The sequence below is a fragment of the Belonocnema kinseyi genome, chromosome 9 (genome assembly GCF_010883055.1).
Source record: "Belonocnema kinseyi isolate 2016_QV_RU_SX_M_011 chromosome 9, B_treatae_v1, whole genome shotgun sequence".
NCBI lineage: Eukaryota > Metazoa > Arthropoda > Insecta > Hymenoptera > Cynipidae > Belonocnema > Belonocnema kinseyi.
Window position 1 is genome coordinate 55,495,390 of NC_046665.1, and position 20,631 is coordinate 55,516,020.

General features: G+C 31.3%; 1 protein-coding gene across 1 annotated transcript in view; it reads right to left on the reverse strand.

Annotated features, from left to right (window-relative positions):
• LOC117180549 (collagen alpha-1(I) chain-like) overlaps positions 1 to 20,631 on the reverse strand; it is a 188,524-nt gene that overhangs the window by 112,570 nt on the left and 55,323 nt on the right. The window contains exon 2 of the mRNA XM_033373045.1: positions 17,849 to 18,034. Coding sequence (XP_033228936.1) covers positions 17,849 to 18,034 — 186 coding nt within the window. The remainder of the gene's footprint in view (positions 1 to 17,848; positions 18,035 to 20,631) is intronic.

Below are 20,631 nucleotides of genomic sequence, written 5' to 3' on the forward strand. Positions count from 1 at the left end.
CGACTCTCGGCTCCAGCTCTGCCCTCCTCCCCCCTCCCAACCCTCCCTTATTAAGTGAAGTTCTGGTGCGACTGACATTATAACTACAATCTCTACCATATGACGATTCGCTACTTAACTTGAACATGATTTCGACTCAGAAAATAAAATTATTTCATAAAGGTGATAGTTGGGTGTATAATCTAAACAACGAATAATACGAAATACAAAATAGCCTCGGAAAATACTGGAACTTTAATTGACAAAAAACAGAACATCTACAAAAACACAGAACAACAAAACACAGAAAATCTAAAGGTCATATTTCAGGCGAGTAATGGAGACTGGGTGTTTGGAATGCTAGGGGGGCTAAATGATCTCAAGGTAAAAGAATTGCGTGAAAGTATGGACGTGAGGAAACTAGATATTTTATATGAGCCGGATTTGAAATATCGCCAGGAGTAGACAGTGAATTACATGGTAAACAAGGAGTAGGTCTGATTTTGAATGAAAGAGCAAAGCAGCTTCTCGGAGACCATAATTTCGTATCTCCCAGGCTGCTGTGGGCTAGAATGAAAGTAGCAGTCAGAAGACTATTTCTCATAGCATGCTATGCGCCAGTTGATAGTGATCACAGAGAAGTAAAAGACGCCTTCTGGGAAACTTTAAATGAGACAATAAATATTTGCGAACATGGGGAAAGAATGATTCTACTAGGAGACATGAACGGATGGGTGGGCATCCAAAATCAGGATACAGAGAGAGTACTAGGTAATTTTGGTGATCCAAGAACAAACTATAACGGAGATAAATTAGTTGGTCTATGCTTAGAAAGGGGTCTGTTCATTACAAATACTTGGTTTAGGCATAAAATGCTCCACATGTACACCTGGCCTACAGGAAATAGCCGCAGTATAATTGACTTTGTTATTGCGGATAAAAGACTAAGATAGTTAGTCAAAGATACAAGGGTCATGTGGGGTCCTGAATGCAATACTGATCATTATCGTCTGATCTCAAAAATTAACTTAGGTCGGGGATGGAGAAAAAAGAGAACCAAGAAAACCAAACAAACGCGAATCAAAATTGAGAACCTACAGAAAACGGATGTGCGAATAGATTTCCAAAATAAGATAATCGAAAGCATAGATAGGGCAACATGCGAGGACCGTATAAAAAACGAAGATATGAGGGTACCTGGACAAAGTTACGGGATATCATTGTGAGATGCACGATCGAAGTGTGTGGCACCGCAGTTGTAGGAAGAATGTCTGGTGATGCGTACTGGAATGATGAAATTCAGGCTGCTTAAAGAGCAAAGAAAGAAACGTACAGCAGAACTTTGAACATCGCAGGCCTCAGCAATGAGGAAAGAAATAGACGTAGAAATGATTACACAGGCCGACAAAATTTGACAATAGTCAAAAGCCAGAAAGCAGACCAAACATTTTCGAAGGATTTTGATGCGCTGTATCCTAATCCGAACTCAAAATTAGTGCTGTATGCCATGTTTTCAAGATATCCTAACCTAAAAGTGCAAAAATGCGTTTTTAGCTGTTTTTTAGGTTATGTAACTCTACAAGAAAAATGGGTACCACAAAGCTAATATGGAATATTACCAAAATATTCTAATTTGAAATTTTTTATTTTAGCGTTGTAACCCATTAACGCTCAGGTGTTCAGATTTATGCAACGCATTCTCTATTTTGACGGTACGATATTTTTTCTTCAAAATATTATCTCAGGGTAATTCGAGGGTGCCCTTTCTATTGCCGGTGTCAGTTCTTTGTTATAATACCTAGAAGATCCAATATGGTAGCCACAATTTAGGGCTTTAAAAAATTACAAAGGATCCCGCACAAAATACCAACAAAAAAGCGTATAGTCGTTTGGAACCAAACTTTGCACATTGATAAAACAATAAAAAATATGGAACCCGTGTCTTTTCATTTCCACGGAAGCCGTTTCCTAGGGGTAGAAACCAACCCTAACAAGCCACAAGCATGTTAACCTACCTGACTCTGGGAACAATAAGTTTAGTCGCATATTTTTTTGGAATGATGAAGTTCCATGCCACAAGTGGGTTAACCCACCTACTTGCTAATCCAGCTAAACCCAGAAATCACCCCTACCAAATCATAAGCAGGCTAACCCACCTAACCCTGAGAGCAGCGAATTTATTCGTTTACATTTCGTGAAATAATTGAATTCCACACTACAACTGGGCTAACCTTGAAATGAAAATTTTCAATTTAGCATATTAACCCATTAACGCCGAAATGGTATGCCATTGTCCCTTTAAAATGTTATCTGAGGGGTTTTCGGGGGTTCCTTTTCGATTACCTCAGTCTTTTGTTATAACTCCTAGAAGGGCGAATATGAAAAACAGTTATAGCTTAAAAAAAAAATTACTATAATGATTCATTTAATATTGTAAATTTACTTAGGATTTTCCAGCCAATTAAGGCAAGACTTTAGATTAGCCAGCCAATTATCGCAAGCCTTTGGGTTTCCCAGCCAATAAAGGCAAGACTTTTTTATCGTCTAATTAGTCAAAGCAAGACTTTGAATCGTCCAGCCAATCAAGGCAAGACTTACGATCGCCCATTCAGTTAAGGCAAGACTTGGGATTGTCCAGCTACGCACGGAAGTACTTAATATTTTCCAGCCAATTAAGGCAAGACTTTGGATTGCACAGCCAATCAAGGAAAGACTTTAGATTGCCTAGCCAAACAAGGAAAGATTTTGAATTGCTCAGCCAATAAAGGTAAGACTTTGTATCGCCCAGCCAGTCAAGGCAAGACTTTGAATCGCCCAGTCAGTCAAGGAAAAACTTTGAATCATCCAGCCAGTCAAGGGAACACTTACGATTGCCCAGCCAATTAAGGCCAGACTTACGATTGTACGTCCAATGAAGGTGAAACTAATTGCTTGTTTTCTTATGGAAACGTTCGCTTTTCATATCAAATGATCGTTGAAGAGTCTTTCGTTTATGACAAGTAGGGTCATTATCATTTCTTTGCAAAGACCAGCAATAGTCGGCCATCATTCTTACATTGCATCGACCTTGATAATGTTGCTATTTTTGGTGAAAGTCTTGATGAAAGCATTCGCCCATTTCTTCACTGAATGCTCCAACATTTTCTGGGACATAATCCAAATGAGATTTGAGAAAATGTAATTTCATATTCATCAAACAACCTAATCTTTTTAAATTCTTTAACATACTAGATACAATAGTTCTAAACTTTGGATCTCGATTGTTCCCTAAAAATTTCTGTACAACATTTTTGAAACTCAACCATGCATCCTTTTCAATAGATGTCATGGTTTTGATAAAGTCACCATCTTTGATAATTTTTCTTATATCAAGCCCAACAAAAATACCTTCCTTAACTTTGGCGTCACTTAAATGCGGAAATGTAGATCTGATATAATTTGAACATTCTCCTTCGGTGTTTAGGGCTTTCACAAATTGCTTCATTAACTCTAGTTTTATATGGAGTGGTGGCAAGAATACTTTCTTTCTGTCAACAAGACTTTCCTAAACAACATTATACTGATCAACTGTCCACTCTAATCTGTCTGGCCATTTCTCTGTTATCCAATGTTCATCGCTTGCACGACTGTCCCAAAGGCAAAGAAAACAAGGGTATTTAATGTTTCCTGATTGTAAACCTATTATAAGATTTATCATTTTGAAGTCACCAAAAATAATCCAATTATGGACATTGTATTTTATTTCTATAAGGAGTAATTGGAAAGTATCATAAGATTCTTTCAGTGTAGTTGAGTGACCTACTAGAATTGCAGCGTACTTTTTTCCATTATGCAATTGTACTGCTTTTAGACTTTCTGTAGAAGAATCTATGAAAAGACGCCAATCCCCTGGCGTATGTAAGTTTATTTTATAAAAATTAATGAGTCCTTCGATATCATTACAATACACAATCCCACTTTCCATTGAAAAATACTTGATAAACTTTTCTTCTCCATTTCTGTAAACAGTTACTCTAGTTCCAAGTAACAAAAGTTTCTTCTCTTTGAGTCTTAAAGCGCAAAGTTGATCGGTCACTTTTGTTTTCAGAGTGATTTCTTATACCAATCTTGGCTGGTGTAACACTTTTTACATCAGGGTAAACGATCTTCTCCAAATACTTTTTAGAAAAACCTCTTGTTTTGTATAAGCAAAAGTAACAATCAGTATCATGATCGTTGGGCTTGCGCCAAACAGGCGGTTGAATAACAGTCTGCGTCTTGATACTTCCATCTTTCCAATCTGAGAAATTTAATCTACAAGCATGACAAATTGAGGTTGGTACCCACGGTATATCCTAATTTTTCATTGAAGTCCCATAAAAATTGAAGTCGTTTCATACTTTCCACAAACGTGACAAAACGTATTAACTTTCTTAGCGCAAGGAGTTCTTAAACTCATTTTTTTTTCTTATAATGAACCGTCACGTGGAAATTCTAAAACTGACTATATACAAAGATCACGATCGACACGAAAAGTAACCGCTAGATAGATTTCAAATACAAAAAGAATTTTATTACCTACGCATCCAACCGTTTGCCCGCCACTCAAACGTGATCTCTAACACGGAAAGATTTGTAGCAAAAAACGAATTTCATCACCTACGCATAACACGTCATAAAAGCGTCGCCAGCTCAGTGAGTCAGTTAGGGATCGAATACTGTCTGCACCGTAGAACGGCGAGCACATACAGCGAATGTGAACATTAGGATGCACACAGAGTGCGCAATAGCATTCCGCGCAGTCCGTCTTCTTTTGTTTTATCAATGTGCGAAGTTTGGTTCCAAACGATTGCACGCTTCTTTGTTGGTATTTTGTGTGGGATCCTTTGTTCTTTTTTAAAGCCCTAAATTGTGGCTGCCATATTGGATCTTCTAGGGGTTATAACAAAAAACTGACACCGGCAATAGACATTTTTCTTGTTCGGTTACAGAACCTCAAAAACAGCTAAAAAACGCGTTTTTTACACATTTAGGTTAGGATATATTGAAAACCTGACGTACAGGAGCAATTTTGAGCTCGGATTCGGATTTAGCGCATCAAAATCCTTCGGAAATGTTACGTCTGATATCTGGCTTTAAAATTTGTCGGCCTGTGTTATAGGCACGAAAACAGGATACTCAAACGATTAGTTAAGGAACATAAAGATACAATTAGAGCAGAAGAAGAGACGAAAATACAAAACGACTTTGAAGGAAGCAAGAAACTGCTTTATAAAAAATGAAAGGAAACAAAAGTACCGAATTTGTCAACATAAAAAATAGTAGGGAGGAAATGGTACATGATGCAGACGGAATGCCAGAGGCTTTCAGAGACTATTTTAGGAGACAATTCGGAGATGAAGCTATAGGACACCACAACTGCGATGTTGAACACGATGCGATAGAAAACTAAATTGAGAAAGTCTGTGTCACTGAGGTTAGGGATATGATTAAGAATTTGAAAAACAGCAAGGCTGCCGGGGTATACGGTATTAACGCTGAAATGCTCAAACACGGCGGCGAGGACATACTACATAGACTGTGCGAATTGATAAATTTATGTTTCGAGATGGAAAACGTACAAGACGATTGGAAAAAAGCAATTATCGTACCAATATACACAAGAAAGGGAGATCAAAGCGACTGTAATAAGCACAGAGGGATTCGCTTATTAAGTACCGTAAGTAAAATATACTCAAAAATACTTATTCGTAGGATAATGAAAATAACAGATGCAAAGATTTGGGTAGTCCCAAAGTGGGTTTATGCCAGGAAGGTCATGGGCGGATCAAATATTTAGCTTAAGGCCATGTGACAAGAGGGTCACGTGACCACACCTGGTCTTCAATTTTTCTTTCCCAACTTACGTCTAAACGAAATGAGGTATCGCTCTGAAAGTTTAGGAAATGAAAGAGGAGGTAATAAAGTTCATGTTTCTGCTTTGTTCCGGTGGAAATTTTGAGAAAATTTTTTTTTTAAGAAAATACCAGTGGAGGTTTTCTTTCCCAACTTACGTCCACATGGAATGAGGTATCGTGTTAAAAATTTGACACGATAAATAGAAGGCATGCAAGAATGTGTCTCTGATCCTAAATAATTAGAATAGTGAAGAAACTTTTTTTTTAATTACTATTTTGGAGAAATACCGACCGTGCTGTCGTTAAACTCTGCAAGTAATTTGCAATGTTTTCAGTGCGCTAGTTATGAGGTTGACATTTATCAAAGTGGGGCAAAACAGCAAAAATCGCTCACGAATATTATGCACAAATAATGCAAAAACTAATCTTTGCACTAGAAATTTAAATAAACATATTTGGTCTGACCATGGACATAGGAAACAAGGGACTAGGCATGCCATTGCGGGGGTGATGCAATGAGGGGGGAGGTCCTCCACCTTTTGATGTCCCGCGACATCCATGGCAGCGCCCTCATGTTTATATTTTCATGCACAGTTTGTTAGCAAAAACGCTCGTGCGCATAATCAAATGACACATCGTAAGATGGCGGCTCTCCCCACTCATGGAATTCTACCCCCTCCAGTGGATTCAACCCCGCTCGCCCGAGTTAGGATGGCATGCCTAGTCCCTTGTTTCCTATGTCCATGGGTCTGACATACGTATCAATCTGGTATCAGCTGTGCCAAAGCAGCACTAGCGCAGCGAGTAGACAACTTCCATGGACATAGGAAACAAGCGACTAGGCATGCCATTGCGGGGGTGATGCAATGAGGGGGGAGGTTCGCCATTTTTTGATGTCACGCGACAAACATGGCAGCGCTCACATGTTTATATTTTCATGCACAGTTTGTCGGCAAAAATGCTCGTGTGAATAATCAAATGGCACATCATAAGATGGCGGCTCTCCCCACTCATGGAATTCTGCCCCCTCCCGTGGATTCAACCCCGCTCGCACAAGTTAGGATGGCATGCCTAGTCCCGTATTTCCTATGTCCACGTTCTGCTGTAAAACCTAAATGTGTCCGTCGATAATCATTATTTGCATATATAAACTTTTTTCTACCTCCAACTCTTTGCAAGGCCACAAACGATCCTTTAATATTTATTAACATTTCTCGAAAAAACTTTCCGCGTTATTTAAACTTTTATTTTTCAATATGGGTGAAAAAATATTGATCTTAGGGCTGACTTGATCAGCTGTTATACTCATCACATGGACTTAAGGCAAATAACAGAAAAAAGTTTGAGAGTAGGAAAGAAAGTTTTCTGTGCATTTGTTAACCTAGAAAAAGCTTTTGACAAGGTAGATAGAAGTAAACTTTGGGAAGTCCTGAAAGAGCATGGAGTCAATGGATGGCTCCTACAAGTTATAAAAACAATATATACGGATAGCAAAGCGAGTGTAAGAGTGAATGAGAAATTGAGTGACTGTTTCGATATTATTCAAGGAGTTAGACGAGGATGCGTTATGTCTCCATGGTTATTTATATCTCGAAAAAGTAAGGGTACGTGGGTTAGCATTCGCAGATGATAAGGTTGTTATGCCAGAGTCAATCGAAGACTTACAATGAATGTTGAAAAAACTAGATGCAAGCATTAAGAGTATTGGCCTCAAAATTGACGCAAATAAAACAAAAACTATGGTGTTCGAAGGAAAGAGTGAGAAATCACTATGCAATATTTTATTAGGACGGGAAGATAAATTATGAATTAGATAGACGCATAAACGAAGGTAAGAAGGTTATTGGAAGAGCAGGTCCCCTTATCAGAAGTAAAAATATATCAAATAAAGCTAAAATGGCAATACATAATTCTGTATTTGTATCGACTGTACTATACGGTAGCGAGACATGGACTTATCAAGAAAAAGATAAGAGTAAAATTAAAGCAATTGACATGAGATTCATGCGCGTAATATGTGGGAAGACTCTGATGGACAAAGTAAGTAACGAGATAATTCTAAAAGAATGTGATGCAGAAGAGACGCTAGTAGACACATGAGAAAGAAATCGGTTAAGATGGTTCGGACATGTTGAGAGAATGCCAAATGAACGACTAATGAAACAAGTGTATCAAGGTAAAGTAAATGGCAGCGTGCCCAGAGGTAGACCGTGGAAAGAATGGTTAGAATGTGTGAATGAGACACTAGTTAGAAGAGACACAAGAAGTCACAGAAACACGAGAGCCTGCATGAAAAAATGCGTGGAAATAAAAGAAGCTAGAGAAGTATGCCAGGACAGGAAAGTATGGCGGCAAATAGTTGATAAAAAGAGTGTCAGTAGAGTGAATGACGCCTGAAACAAAAGACCTTGGCCACTAATGGACCCAAGTGGGGTCGGGGCAGTGTTGCGAAACGAACGTGTTATTCACATAAATAACACGAGAAGTCTGGATCAATTTGAAAATTCTCTATCCCTCCCCAACATTACTCCTTTCCCCACCGAGTGAGTCACGCCTACTTCGAAACGGAAATGGTTTATAATGGTTTAATAATAATTATTTAACTGCGTAAAGAGATTATTTCTGTTACTACTTGTTACTCATAGCTTTTAAATTATAGACTTTTCAGTTTGTGAAAATAAATTAAAAATAACTTTATTTAAAATGAATTTACACAGGTTTTAATTTTCACAAGCCGAAAACTATAATTTAAAAAACTACGAGTACCATGTAGCACCAGCAATAATCTCTTTAAACAGGGAAATAATTCTTCGGCTTTTATTTATCAGAAGATCAAAACAGAAAATGGATATCGTCTTAACATAGAAAATTAATTTAGATAATACTAGAATATTGATTATTTTTTCATATATTTAAACTTCGCACTGACTTTACTTTCTTGGATCTTGATAAGGTACTAGATTTAGTTCGCAAAGCGTCGATGCTTCATTATTATAGTAATTAATCAACACCCATTGTACTATTTTCTAATAACCAGTCAAAAGAAAATATTTCCTAATAAATTCCAATAATAATTTTCAAGTTTTTCATGTCATTTATAAAAGGGTGTTTTTTCCTTATATTGCTTTCATGGGAAACTTACATGGTGCAGTTGCCCGCGGCTTGTGCATTGTTTAAGCATTATGCGACTCTCATATTGCCGTAGGAGTACTATGAAAATGGCACAATTCTAGCTCTTTGGGTTAACAATTTATTGTAGGCGTTAATGACAAATTGCTCTATCTAGCATTTGGCATTGATCTTTATCTGCGAGACGATTTTCCTAGATGTACCCACGTGCTAAACGCGACCTAAGTATCTGTCGGAAGGTTGCCGAGGGTTAGATTGACAAGTATGAAAGTAGGTCGACTCAAATCATATTTTCACAGGAACTAAATTTTTTAACCCAAATGGACACCATGTGGTAATGCGAACACAAAGCATTGTTTAGCATCATTTACTTCATTTGGAATTTGTTTATGTAAACGAATTACAAAGTTGCACTTAGGAAAATAATGTATTCAACAAAGTACTTCGGCAGTCATTAAAAATGAACTTTTCTTGAAGTAAGTTTTGATAAAATAAAATTTGTGTTAAGTAAACCAAACTCTTTATCTCAAGCTATTCAAGTCCTGGTAGTGTGAATGATACCACTTTACAAGGTATCGTTTCCCTCGGACTTGGGGTACGAAAATTCACCTACTGTCAACTATTTTTACAGTTTTGCGGCAAAAACAATCGAAAAGTTTCATACCCCAACAACGAGGGAGATGAAACACCATCTTGAAATTACCTGCAACGAAATTGACCACAGGGTTTTTAGTGTGTATACTCAGAAATCAAACCATTATATTTTTGTTTGAAAATATAAATTACCCACGAAAAACAAGAAGTTAAAAATACTACTGTTTCGTGGAAAATTTAACTTTTTTATTGTAAATTACACTAATTCTTTGAAAATATAAATGTTCAGTAGAAAATTCACTTATTTGTAGAAAATTGAAATAGTTGGTTGAAAGTTAACATTTTTTTTAATTTTAATTTTCTGGTTGAATATTCCATTGTTTTGTAGGAAAATCATATCGCTTGGTAAAAATTTTATCTTTTTAGTTCAAAATGAAACTATAAGTTAAATATATTCCTTTTTTTGAAAATATAATTATATGGTATAAAATTAACTTCTTCGTTGAAAATTAGTATTTTAGTAAAGGAGAATTTAACTATTTCATCTAAACTGCAACACTTTAGTGGAAAATTAAATTAGTTGGCTGAACATTTTCATTGCTTTGTTTGAAATTCCTCTTCTTGGTTTGAACTTTAATCTCTCTCCATAAAAAGTTAAATATTTTTGAGTAAAAAATGCAACTATTTGGTTCAAATTAAATTATTCATTAAAAGCTGTAAATATTTGGTAGAAAAGTAACTTAATGGTTGAAAACTCATTTTTTTCGTAGAAAAATCGCGTTTTACGGCTTAAATTCCACTATATTTAGTCGAAAACGAAAATGCAACAATTTAGTAGAAAATGAAGTAGTTATTGGCTGAAAATGTACATTTTTGTTGAAAATTCATATTTTCGGGTTGAATATTCCATTACTATAAAGAAAATTGATCTCTTTTGGTACAAATTTAATCTTTTTTTTAGCAAAAAGTGAAACTATTTTATTGTAAATTAAATTTTTTTTATTTTTCAAATGTAACTCTTTAGTAGAATATTAAATTCTTGGTTAAAAATTCATATTCTTAGTTTGAAAATTCATTTGATTTTCTAAAAAATGTGTCTTTTTGACTTCAAAATGCGATTTATTTGTTAAAAATTTAACTATTTATTAAAAACTTTAACTATTTAATAGAAAATTAATTTTTCTGTTAAAAAACCAATTCTTCAGAAAATTCGTGTTTCATGGCTTGCAGAATTAACTATTCGGTAAAAAATGAAACGGTTTAGTGGAAGATTGAACTAGCTGGCTGTATATTAACATTATTGTTAAAAATGCACATTTTTGGATTGAAAATTTTATTTCTTTGTTTGAAATTCCTCTTTTTGATTTGCAAATGCATCTCTATTCAAACAAATTTCTTCAATCTTATCATGTCTCATCATGTTTTATGAAATGCATCTTTTTGGATTGAAGATTCCACCATTTGGTTTTGATGAAAATTAAGTTACTCTATAAAAAAAGCTTCTTTGTTGAAGGAAAGGGATTATCTTATATCTACTAAACCAAAATGGTTCTAATCTTATTTTTTAATTAATTTTGTTTTGCGCTTCAAATATTTTGTTGAAAATTCGTTATTTTTTTGTCAACAATTTTTTTTTATCTGAAAATTGAAGTATTCCAGTTCTGGTTCAAAGTTGGTAGAAAATTGATATTCCTTCTTGAAATTTCATCCTTTTGTTTGAGAATTCAATTATTTAATAAAAATTCGTCTTATCTGTTTGAACTCAACTACTTAAAAAAATTGTTTTGTTTTCAAAATCATCTTTCTTGCATACATCCTTAAAATGCAAATAAACTCTTCGAATACATCAAATGAATCAGCAATCTTTCTCCATATAAAATGACTTACACTTTTAAACTCTATTAACCCAAATCAAGAACAAGTAAATTTTCTTCATACCCTCTTTCCTTTTATCTTCAGTTACGTAATAGTGATTTAAAATGTATTTTTTTCCGTGACGTAATTGTAATGTCTGACTTCTTATTTATAGCCTCCAGAGCATTGGAGAATGTCATATGAAACATTATTTTTCGATATGATGACAATATTGAGAGTCTTATGATACAATCGACGTATTCTGGGCACAACGAAAATGGATTTTAATAAAAACAGCCTGATGTGTGTGGGTGGCTTTTCATTGCACCTTCGACACCCAACTCATTAAGAATGCATGAGACTTTTACGATTTTGCATTTTTTTTCTTTTAATATTCCTGGAAGTCACCAATGCCGTTGGTTAATGACTTTTAACCAATTCGGTTTTTTATTGAGGCATCAGTGTCACTTAAAATGAAGAAGTATACAAGGTGGTCGGCCAGTTAATTGATGATGGTTTTCAATACTTCAGTATCAGTTTCATTAATGTTGATATAAAATAATGAGAAAATTAATATTGCAACTTTACAGCAAACCTCAGGATACCAAACCGTCGAATATTATTTTGATTATCAACAAAAGATCAAATTGATTCACTTTTGTGGATCCAAAATTAATTTTTACACAACTTTATTCATATCTGTGGAGAGGCAGTTTTTATCATTTTCATTTAACATAGAGTTAATCATGGCCGATATAATATTTATGAAACAAGGAATGATTTTAGCATTTTGAATATCGGGGTGAGAGAGAACTTCTAATTTTCCTATATTAGGCTATCTAAGGACAACAGAAAATGTGTAAAAAAACGTGGAATTTTTAACAAAAAAGGATAAATTTTCGACAAAAAAGTTGAATTTTTGCAAGAAGAACGAAGAATTTTCTATAATACTGTTTAATTCTCTACAAAAAGATGAACTTTCGATTAAAATTATAAATTACCAAACAGAGGAGTTGAACTTTCAAACATGTAGTTTTATTTTAAACAAAGAATTAATTTTCAACAAAATACATAAATTTGCAACAACCAAATTTGAACATAATAGTTACATTTACATGAAATTTTAAACTGAAATGTTGAATTTGCAGCCACATAAATGAATTTTTAAACGAAAAAAATTAATGTTCAATGGAACATGTTCGATTTTTAATTAAGAAGATAAAACTTCTAGACAAAAAGATGAATTTCAAATAAAATACGAATTTTTAATATAATAGTTAAATTTTTTAACAAACAGATGAATGTTCAAATCAAAATAGTGAATCTTTAGCCAAAAAAACTAATTTTGAATGAATGAGTTTAGCTTCCAATCAAGTAGTTGAATTTTCAACTTAAAAAGATTAATTTTTAAATAAAAAATTCGAATTTTGATTAAAAGAGCTTAATTTTTAAATAAGAAAGATTCCTTAGTCAAGAAAGAAAAAATCAACCAAATTTTTGAATTTTCAAACTAAAAAGAAGAATTTTCTACAAAATATTTGCATTTTAAAGCAGCAAATAATAATCTTCAATACAAAGGTTTTTCGCCAGAAAAGGTTAATTTTCTACAGAAAGGTTATTTATCAGCAAAAATGTTCGCTTTCTATTAAATTGTTATATTTTAAACAAAAAAAAATAGAATTTTAAACAAAATATTGGAATTTTCAACCAGAAAGAATGACTTTCTGACGAAATTGTTGAATTTTATTTCTCAATAATAAACAAATTTTTTTTTTTACAAAATTTCAAGTTGAATGGGCTAAAAATGTTATATTTTAGACTAAGGAAATATTTGAACGGGATTTGAAACTGTTTAAAGGCAATTAGTTATGAATCTACTAATTCCAAATTATTTGAAAATGGAAAATATTTTCTAAAATTTCAATCTGGCGTTTACATTTGCTAAACCACTGAGGCTATTGTTTATTTTTCAATACTTGAACTCCACTTGAATTAAAAAAAATTATATTTTGTCAAATGTCCAGCTTCTGAGGATCCGAAAAACAGGTTTTTACGAATTTGTGACTTGCTGTGTCTGTGTGTGTGTGTGTATCTGTAGATTTTTAGTTTTTTAGTATGATAACTTTCGAAAGAATTGGCCAATTGGATTGGCCTTTGGTATATTTTTTTTACCAGAGTTATATCATTTAAAAAATTCCAAAAAACACACGCACATCACCATTTTAAACCAAATAATCCACGATATGGAAAAAATACAGGAGAAGAAAAATGTTTCTTTTTTAATGTCCTATAAGATTATTCTAAAAAAAGAGTGTTTGGTTTCTTACCTAAAGGAGTGCCGCACATTGGGGAAAAAAATGACTTGCTTGGTTCAGAATAACGTACAGCCCACAAATCTTCACCGATTTCGACAAAAAAAAATTGGATAAAAGCTAATAAGAGTTCTAAGAGAGTTTTCCAGCTTCATTTTTGAATTACGTTTTCAATTTTTTTATAAATAAACAAATATGAAGAATAAATGGTCTTTTTTCTATTTGACGTTCGAGGTGTTCGTCAATAACAGGATAATGGTTTAAATCGCTTAATTTGCATAAAATAGCATTAGTTAAATATATTCCAATATTATACATTATATAAAAAAAATTGTCATCAGAAAATTATTTGTTGAAAATTTTTTTTCTACGATGTTCCATAAATATACGTTTTTTCAAGTTATGTTGCAAGAAATTGGAATCGAAACAATATTATGAAAAAAAATCCTCTTCTGATTATAATTCTTCATATTATAAACAGATTCAAAGTACAAATGCAGTAATCAGGCATTTTTCGACAGAAATATTCGTTTTTTTCTATGTCCATTTTTTTCAATACGGAAATTTATGATAATGTTAGCAAAATAAATAATTTGTTGATTAATCTTATGATTTTTTAAACAAATTTAATAAAAAATGCATTATTTGGGCGTTTGTCAACAGAAAAATTCGGTTTTTTCAAGGGCAGTCTTTTCAGTTGGGAACTTTATGACAATTTCAGCATTATTCATAATTTTTTATTAATTTTATGATTTTTTTAAAACAAATGCGTTATTGGGGCATCTGTCGACGGAACAATTCTTTTTTGTGTCGATATCAGTTTTTTAATTGGGACCTTCATAGTAAATTCAGCAACATTAATGATGAGTTAACACATTTTATGATTTTTAAAAATAAATTTAACAAACAAATGCATTATTCGGGCATCTGTGGACGGAAAAATTCGCTTTTTTCGATTTCAGTCTTTTTAATTGGAAAGTTCATGATGATTTCAGCGAAATTTATAATTGGTTAATAAATTTTATATATTTTTTAAAACAAATTTAATAAAGAAATGCATTATTCGAGCATCTGTCGATGGAAAATGTATTTTTTCTATATACTAATTAAAACTGTTGACATAGAAAAAAACGAGTTTTTCTGTAGACAAATGCCTGATTAATGCATTTGTTCAGAAAATTTTTTTAAAGAAATAATAAAATTTATCAACTTATTATGAATGTTGCTGAAATTCCCATCAAGTTAAAATTCTTTAAATGGTGAACGTGCACGTAAAAATGGAGCCCAGACATGGAAAATTTATAAACAAAAAGATTTTATGAATACGCATTGTAAATTAAATAGTTTCATAATTGAATAGGCTACAAATAAAACTTAATATCGAAAAAAGTTGAAATCAAACTTATTCAAATTTCATTAGAATTTAAGATATTAATTTTCATCAATTATCAAAAATATTGTGCTTGCTTTTATTTTCTACATATTATTTGAGATAATAGATGCGAAATAGAAAATAATAATGTGTCTTTTGTTAAATGATTGTGTGACAATTCTTCATTTGTCTTTGATATATCTTATCATAAATTCTAATTGACAGATTTTTCTGACTTTCTTACAATTAGAAGTTTCTTTAATGACTGATGAATTTTTTCCAGTTTCTTGGGCTACTTGTATTTTAATCCCTTTGGCGATCTTTCAAAACTAAATGCTTCGTTTTACCTAATTATAACTTCCTTCTGCTCATATTTTCTTTTTTCATGCCCAAACTTTATTTCTGAGTTTCCTTGTTAACTCAATAAAAAGCAAGTTTGAGGAGACAAATGTAGTTTTAAACTTTACAGAAAAATATACTTTACATTCTATTTCATCAAGAATGAGTATTTGTTTATTATTAACTTATTCAAATAATGAAATAGTACTTTAAAAATAACATGGATAAAAAAGGCGCATTAAATGATTCAACAAATTTCAAAAGAGACATTCGATTATAAATAATACATTAATATTAATAATTAATCTTTTCGGAAATATCATGATTTTTAAATACAAATGTTAATTTGCGAAAAAAGAAAAACTAACACAATCCGAAACCGTTCAAACTTGAGATTTTCATATTTATTTTAAACCAAAATAATTGAATTCAAATGTAATGATATTCGTGTTAATTTATTTAATTTATTCAACTTGTGTACATCGTTAAAATGCATATAAACTCTTCGAATACATAGAATTAATCAACAGTCTTTCACCCATTTTAATTTTAAGTGAAACGAACCGACATACTTGTTTTCAAACCACGAATCCAAAGATAAAATTTTTGATAAAAAATAAAATATAAAAAAGGTATATAAAGTTGTCTTTCTTTTTCTATTCTCTTGAATTATTTTTAATTTTTACTGGAATACCAAGATTTCAGAATTTAATCAAATTCGATGTTTGATATTAAACAAATTTAAAATTTGATTTATTCTGAATTCGATTTCGTAGCTTTGAATGAGTTTTGTTCCAAATAGTTGATTATTTGTTTATAACCCTTCTCAATCTAAAATTGTTTTTAAAAAACTATGATTCCTTGAAATCTTATGTTTTATGTTCAAAACAAGATCGAAAAACGCAAATTGTTCAATAATTTTAAAATAAGAAAATAGTTGAATCTTCAACCAAATTAGATAAATTTTTAATCAAATGGCTTCATTTTCAACCGAAAATATGAATTTTTAAGTAAAAAGATTTATTTTTTTAACAAAAAAATAAAATGAATAAATTTTCAACCAAACTGAGATATTTAAATTTACATATAAAACATTAATTTGTAATAAAAAAGAGATTTTAACAAACTAGTTGAAACCTTCGCCAAAAAAGATTTATTTTGTACCCAAAAAGAAGAATTGTCAATCAAATAGTTAAAACAAAACAAAATTTTGAACTAAATAACATACGTGTACCACAAAAAATGGTACAACTAAAGTTTCAATGAAAAAAATTAATTTTCAAATAAAAGGCAATTTCCAATAAAGAAGATATACAATTTGGAACAGTTTTATGTCGAAATTTTTCACATGAAATCGGTTATTTTGAACAAAAAATATTATATTATAACTCAGTTTGAATAGAACATTTCCAATCTTTTACAAATTTTCGTTATGCTTTGTTAGTGTTTTTTATCTAAATTTAATTGTCAACCAAGAAAATTAATTTATTACACAAAAACTTATTTTTAATATAATACATGGATTTGGAATCATATACTTGGATTTTAAAGTAAAAAACTATAATTTTTAATTAAAAATATTAATTTTCCACTAAAAATAGAAGTTACATTTTCACTACAAAATTAATTTTCAACTATGAAAAAATTTTCAACAAAGGAGAGAAGAATTGTGGAACAGTATTGCTCAACATTTTTCACAGGAAATCATTTATTTTGAAGAACAATCCTTAACTTTAAAGTGCGATTTACAATCCTAAACGATTTTTCGTTATGCTATGTTAGTATTTTGCGTCTGAAATTAACATTTTTAATCAAAAGACCGTGACTACGGGTACCCATACTTCAGTAAAAAGAGCCTGATTTTTTCGATACAAATAGAGCTGGAAAAGGGTCTATTTGTACCAAAATTTCAATAAAAAAGTCAGATTTTTCTCTACATGTAGATATTTCCTAATGAAAAATCATTATATTTAAAAGAATATTTACAATATTTAAACAAAATAAGGTGAGTTAGTGTTGTTCGCAGGAAAAATTATTTTTAAAAAATCATTATACTTCAAAAACTATAAACTTACAATTTTGAAAAATTTTGCGTAATGTTCGTCTTTTTCTTCGGAAATTAGTATTATTCAACGAAACGGCTACGGCTTAATTGTCTATGAATTGTAAAAAAATATTGTCATTTTTCTTGCCTATTAGTTTAGATCAAAGATACTATTAAATTCAAAAATCCAGTATTAATATTAATTGTATATATTAACTAAAAAATTGCGTAAAAATTTTCTCTAATAATTAGTTTAGGAAGTGACTATAATACATCGAAGCTACATGAATGACACAAGATTTCTATTAGGTTCCCTAATAAAAGAAAGAAATATGCGTTGTTTACTTACTCTGTAGCCCTTCTCTCCGGTACTTCCGAATTCCCCTCCAGCCCCCTTCTCGCCTTTTGGGCCCTCTGGTCCATCTGGCCCAACATCTCCTGGCGATCCTTGAGGTCCTTCCACTCCTGGGACTCCCGGATGTCCTGGAAATCCCTTTATTCCTGTGCAATTGCATTTGTAGTCGTCCTTGCATATCTATAACAAATTAAATTAAAAAATTAGCATTATTCAGTAGAAAAGGAACTTGGGAATGTAAAATACGCTGGATCCTGAATTTAATTACGGTTTCGGGCCTGCCTTGTACCGGCCTTGATACTAATTCCAGGGAATCCAAACTTAAACAGGCAGGGTGACATGAATAATTTCTACTTGACTAATTGGAATTTATAAGAAAAAACCTTATTTTTCCACTTCTTTCAGACTATTCATAGTTTATTATTATATTATTATTATACTACACTACGATATTATATTATTATATAGTATTATATACTATCCTCTGTTTTGGGTAGAAGATTATTCTTGTTTGTTGAAAGTTTAACTTTTTGGTTGATAATTTGAATACCTTGTTAAAAATTCATCTGTCTTGATTGAAAATGATTTTTTTTTTGTTAAAACATTCGACTCTTTAGCATAAAAACTTAAAAACTTTACTCATTCATTGAAAATTTATCTTTGGTGTTAGAAAAATCATCTTGCTTTATTAAAAATAAACTTTTAGATACAAATTCAACTGCCTTCTCGAAAATATGTCTTTTTGTCCTGGAAATTGACATATTTGATTGAATTTTAAACTTTTTTGTTTGAATATTCGACTATTTGATTTGAAAGGGATCGTTATATGCTGAAAATTCAAGTATTTGGTAAAAATCTCATTATTTTTAGAAAATTTGACTATTTTGTTAAAATCATCATTTTTTGTCGAAAATTCAACTATAATAAAAATCCACCCAAAATTTTAAAATCTATAGATAAAGTGAACATCAGGTTTGTGATTTTTTTACGTTAAAATCTCAGCGCTTTAAAATTTTACTCAGTCTGTTTTTTAAACGGACAATCAAAATTTCTTGGTCGTGGGACGTGGAGATGTTTTGAAGGACGGACAATGTTTTGACAAAGAACAAAAAAGCCTGCACCAGACATTTGCTGTGGATGCAGACATTTTTGTTCTATACTAACTGTAGTCGGCTTTTTGCTTCTAACTCTTCCAAGAAAAAAAATTCATTGGCGTCCCTTCGACAGACTTAAATTAATTACTGATACATTTTTAAAATTGATTTGTTATTAATGCTTGCATAGCGAATTTATTTATTTTTATTTAAAGAAATCTTTATTAGATGTTTAAAGTTTAATTTGAAATTGTTCACATTATCACGATTCTAATAAAAAAATTGGTCAGTTTTTCAAATGAACAGCTAAAAACAAAATTTTTATTTAAAAAATACAAATTTGCAAAAAAATCAAAATAATGATTAAATTAACATTTTTAACTTGAAACGGTTTAGTTTTCAAAGTCGCGATTTCAGAATTGTTTAGCTATTTAAGGAATATTTTCGAAGTAGTAAAATTAGAAGTGATAAATAATGGTTTTCTTAGTTTCCCGAAGCGAAAACTCGGAACTTCCGTTTTTCTCACATATGAATATTTCTTATATGTAAAAACTACATTCATAATTTCTCGTATTCAAATGTTTCAACATCCTTTGGCTTTTTTTTTAAATCGCTTAAAATTAAAATTGCTCCGGGCCTTTCAAGTTAACACTGGATTTTATTATACGGGAAAAGCTTAATTTTTGGACAAATGAGAAAAATAACTGCTTGTTATTAACATATGTTTTTTTATTTGCTCAAAATAAATTAAATAAAAAGTGAATTACATTTGGAATATGTTTTTATAAGTGTAAATATTGAAAAGGTCATATTTTTTGTATTTATGCCACAGTAAGTATCTTCGGAACTATATTTGTTAAGTTTTTGAAACTTAGAATAAGGAATTTTATATTTTTTTAAGGAATATTTTTGTGACAGTAAAATTACAAACTATAAATAATAATTTGCTTGGTTTCGCTTTGTCATTCTATTAAAATTCAAGTATCGTGAACAGTAAAAAAAAAGACAGCGAAAAATCGAAATTTCCGTGTTTCTTCAACATAGATATTTCTTACATGTATAAAAATACATTATTTCTCTAATCTTAATTTAAAATATTGTAAGAATTGCTACAATTTCTATATTTGCTATAATTAAATAAAATTTGTTGTCAAGAAATTATTCTTTTAACGTTTTGAGTTTTCTATGAATTTATAATCATTTTATACTTACTTTTACTGAATTTTGTTGGAATCAAATGTTAGAACGAATCAATATAAGAAGAAATCTATTCTATTGAAAGAATTGCGAATCGATTAACGATTTCATTATGTTAAATATTTATAGATTTTTGAATTATTCAAATCAATTTCACTGATTGTTGAAAATTTCAACATTTAACCGTTGGTTAATATTTAATATTAGAATAGTAAAAGTAAAAAAATGATCTAACTAATATTCAAATTATAATACGTTCATATCAATATAATTTTATTAGTAAATTATAAATGCTTGCATATCTAAAAAAAATTGTATTGGTAACTTTTTGAGCCTGAAAATGGAAAGCGGAAGTTCTTTTTCAGCTTACCCCTTTTGCCGCACGAAAAAGTAACAATATTTGCTATTTTTGGCAATTCGATCAATTTTTTTTATTTTACCTTGAAAATGCTATTTTTCAATATTTCAGAGATTTATTTAATTGGG